The following is a 3,288-nucleotide window of genomic DNA, read 5'->3' as shown; positions in this document are numbered from 1 at the left end:
ATACAAAGAACGCCGTTGTCAGGCCTGGTGGCTTGTGCCATAAATAAGTCATCTTCGAATTCAAGGAGGAAGGTTAGGGATGGAGAGTTGCTGTTGTAAAATGAGTTTGGGGGGGGAAGCCACCAAACGAAAAGAGAATGAGAGGAAGTGTTTTGTCTTTTTCTCCACCTCGCCAATTTTCATCGGCGTACAACATCGGCGTATGTAGGGTCAGTATAGTAGGCGGAGTGGCTGTTTTATTGCCCCTTCTACTGCCTCTCTTGGTGCCAGTCGGTAGCCATCAGATTTTCTTCGACATCAATAGATAACATTTGTTCATACGCGTAGTTCGTGTGCGTGCGTTAGAGAAGTCAATGTTCCGCAGTGGTGGGTGTTTGTGCTTTAGTGCCGCTCGGAGATACGCATAAGTTTGTGTCTTGGTGGAAGCTGTTTGAGTTTTCAGTGCATTAATGACTAATGACTTTTATAGTAATTAAGCGTCTGTTTTAACTGATTGCGTGCGCATCGTGATGTGTTTTGCGTTCTTTCTGCAAGCACAGTGAGTTTTTTTTTTTTTTAATTAAGATTTCAGTGTAAAAATGGATAAATTTATAATATGTACGAAAGTCACTAGTGACCCCGTTGTTTCCGTTCCATCATCAGCGAATGACAAAAACAAGAATATCAGTACTATACCACAAGATATTTCAAAACCGGGGGAAAATATTAAACAAATAAAACTGGAATCTTATCCTCGGAATAAAGACGGACGATGCTTTCAAACGGAATGGTTTCAGAGATTTACGTGGTTGGAATATTCGCAATCCCGGGATGCTGCGTTTTGTTACGCATGCAGACAGTTTCAACCTTATGGATGTAAAGAAGTAGCTTTTACATCTAAAGGTTTTAGTAACTGGAAGGCCGCTCTTGACAAATCAAAAGCAGGTTTAATAAAACATGCCGCAACAACCACACATATCGTTGCAATGAATATGTGGGCAGAGAAACAAAAGCGCACAGCTGTAGGGAAACCAGTGTCACTTTTAGTAAATCAAAATGTACTTGAAAAAAATCAGTATTATGTAAAGAGCATCGCGGAAATTATTCAGTTCCTAGCTGTGAATGAATTACGAATGAGAGGGACTTATAATGTTGAAGAACACGAGGAACAGAGCCTCTTCCGAAATATGTTTGAATATACATTAAGAAAGGACGAGAAACTGGCCGATTGTTACAAACAAATTCCTCAAAATGCTTCCTATTTATCTCCGGAAATCCAGAATGATATAATTCAAGTGATGACAGATACTGTTCGAGAAAATATTGTTGATGACATTAACAGTGCAGATGTGCCATGGTTCACTCTATTGGAGGATGGAACACGTGACAAAAACAATCGAGAAAATGTGGCTATCGGTATTCGATATGTGAAGGACGGAAAAGTTCGTGAGTCTATTTTAAGCATAGAAACTCTGCCATCTCTTAGTGCCGATTCCTTTGCCGATCTCACACTTAATGTTCTTCGGGACTATGGTTTAGATTGCACAAGACTGTTGAGCCAGTGTTACGATGGGGCTTCTGTGATGAGCGGGAAGAAGGGTGGAGTGCAAGCAATAATACAGCAACGACTAGGACGTGATTTTCCTTACATACATTGTTTCAATCACAGATTGCATTTAGTAGTAATTAAATGTGTGAACGATATTCCTCTTGTCAAACAACATTTTGATCAGTGTGTCATGCTTTATACTTTCCTTAAAAGAAGTAAAATTGCTACTTTGTATGAAGGTCGGAATCTTGCTCGTCTTTTAGAACACCGTTGGTCAGGACATTTACGGGTAATACAAATAATTCGCGACAATTATATGGAAATATTGGAGGTGCTAAAGTTGGTTAAGAACGGGAATTTTAATGGGGATGAATTAGTAGAAAGTACTGGACTTATTCTGACTGTTGGGAAATTGCAGTTCCGATTTTGTTTATTATTGATGGAAAAAATACTTGAAATTCTTCATCCTGTTGATAAAATTCTCCAGTCGCATGAAGCAAGTTTAAGTACCGCACGAAATCTGGTTGATGCTGCTGTGGAAACATTGAACAATATTCGAAATGATGAAACGTTTCGAGATATTGTAGGTGAAGCAAATCGCATGATAGAAGATACCCACATTGAAGAAGCTTGTCAACGCCCTTCAAGGAAAAGAAAAATAAGTACGTCACTACAGGATTTTGTTGTAGCAGAAACAACTGGTGTAGGGAATACAGAAGTTGAGTGTTTGCGACAGGTGTTCTACGAGTCGACTGATTTAGTTCTTATAGAAATTAACAGACGCTTCCACAGTAACAATGCTTTGTTGGACGCAGTTACTTCAGCAGAAAATCTCGAGCTTCCGAAAACAGACTACTTATCTTCATTAGGAATTACCATACCGTCTAAAGAAGAACTTGCTGTTGCAAAGGCGTATGTTAGCAAATGTAATTCTTCTGACGCCTTCAGTGAAATATATAAGGTTAAAATGGCTTATGAAGATACTTATGCTCTACTTGCTTCTATCCGAACATTTGCAGGCAGTACCGCGTTATGTGAATCTTCGTTTTCTGTGTTGACCCGCATAAATAGCCCAGAAAGACTTTCCATGAGTCAGAAACGATTGGCCAACCTGGTGTTTCTTGCGTTTGAAAAGAAACGAACTGAAAACATAGACATCATGAAAGTTCTGCAGAAGTTCAACGCAATGAAGAATAGGCGATTGCAGCTTTTTTAAGTCAAGTAAGTAGACGCATTTTCTTTTCTTTCTTTTTTTTTAATCTTTGAGTTTTACGGGCCACGGTTATGGTGAATAGGCTAAAGGGGACGGTGATGATGAGAATAAATGAATGAGCTAGTGGAATGAAGAAAGTGGAAGGAAACTGGAGAACCCGAGAAAACCACGCACACGGTGTTTGTCCACCACAAACTTCACTTGGCGTGAACAGTACCATCATTTTAGATTTTGCTTTGGGGGGGGGCAAGACCTCTTGATATATGTAAAATTTCGCGTTTTTCACTGATTACTACTAGTCCATTGATAAAATCTATATAAATCTCAAACTTAGGGGGAGGGCAATTGCCCCTCCCTGCCCTCCCCAAATTTCGCCCCTGGGCGTGAGCTGGGATCGAACCAGCGTGAACGCTCTAACACTGAGCCACTGTTGTCTCCCTCCCTATTGTTTTATTCACAAGAAAAATAAATTGATGAATCAGCTATACATTCATTATTTGTTATTGGCTTTGATCATTTAACTAAAATTTTAAACTTTTACACACAC

The 3,288-nt window shown here is 39.5% G+C and overlaps 1 protein-coding gene across 1 annotated transcript; it reads left to right on the top strand.

Annotated features, from left to right (window-relative positions):
• The first annotated feature begins 578 nt into the window (after positions 1-578).
• Positions 579-2,744, top strand: LOC145692604 (zinc finger MYM-type protein 1-like). Its single transcript, XM_081767926.1, has one exon. The coding sequence runs from the start codon at positions 579-581 to the stop codon at positions 2,742-2,744; it is 2,166 nt and encodes a 721-aa protein (XP_081624052.1).
• The last annotated feature ends 544 nt before the right edge of the window (positions 2,745-3,288 follow it).

Source organism: Thermobia domestica, chromosome 8 (assembly GCF_964235325.1).
Source record: "Thermobia domestica chromosome 8, izTheDome1.hap1.1, whole genome shotgun sequence".
NCBI lineage: Eukaryota > Metazoa > Arthropoda > Insecta > Zygentoma > Lepismatidae > Thermobia > Thermobia domestica.
This window is presented reverse-complemented; position numbering and strand designations above follow the sequence as displayed.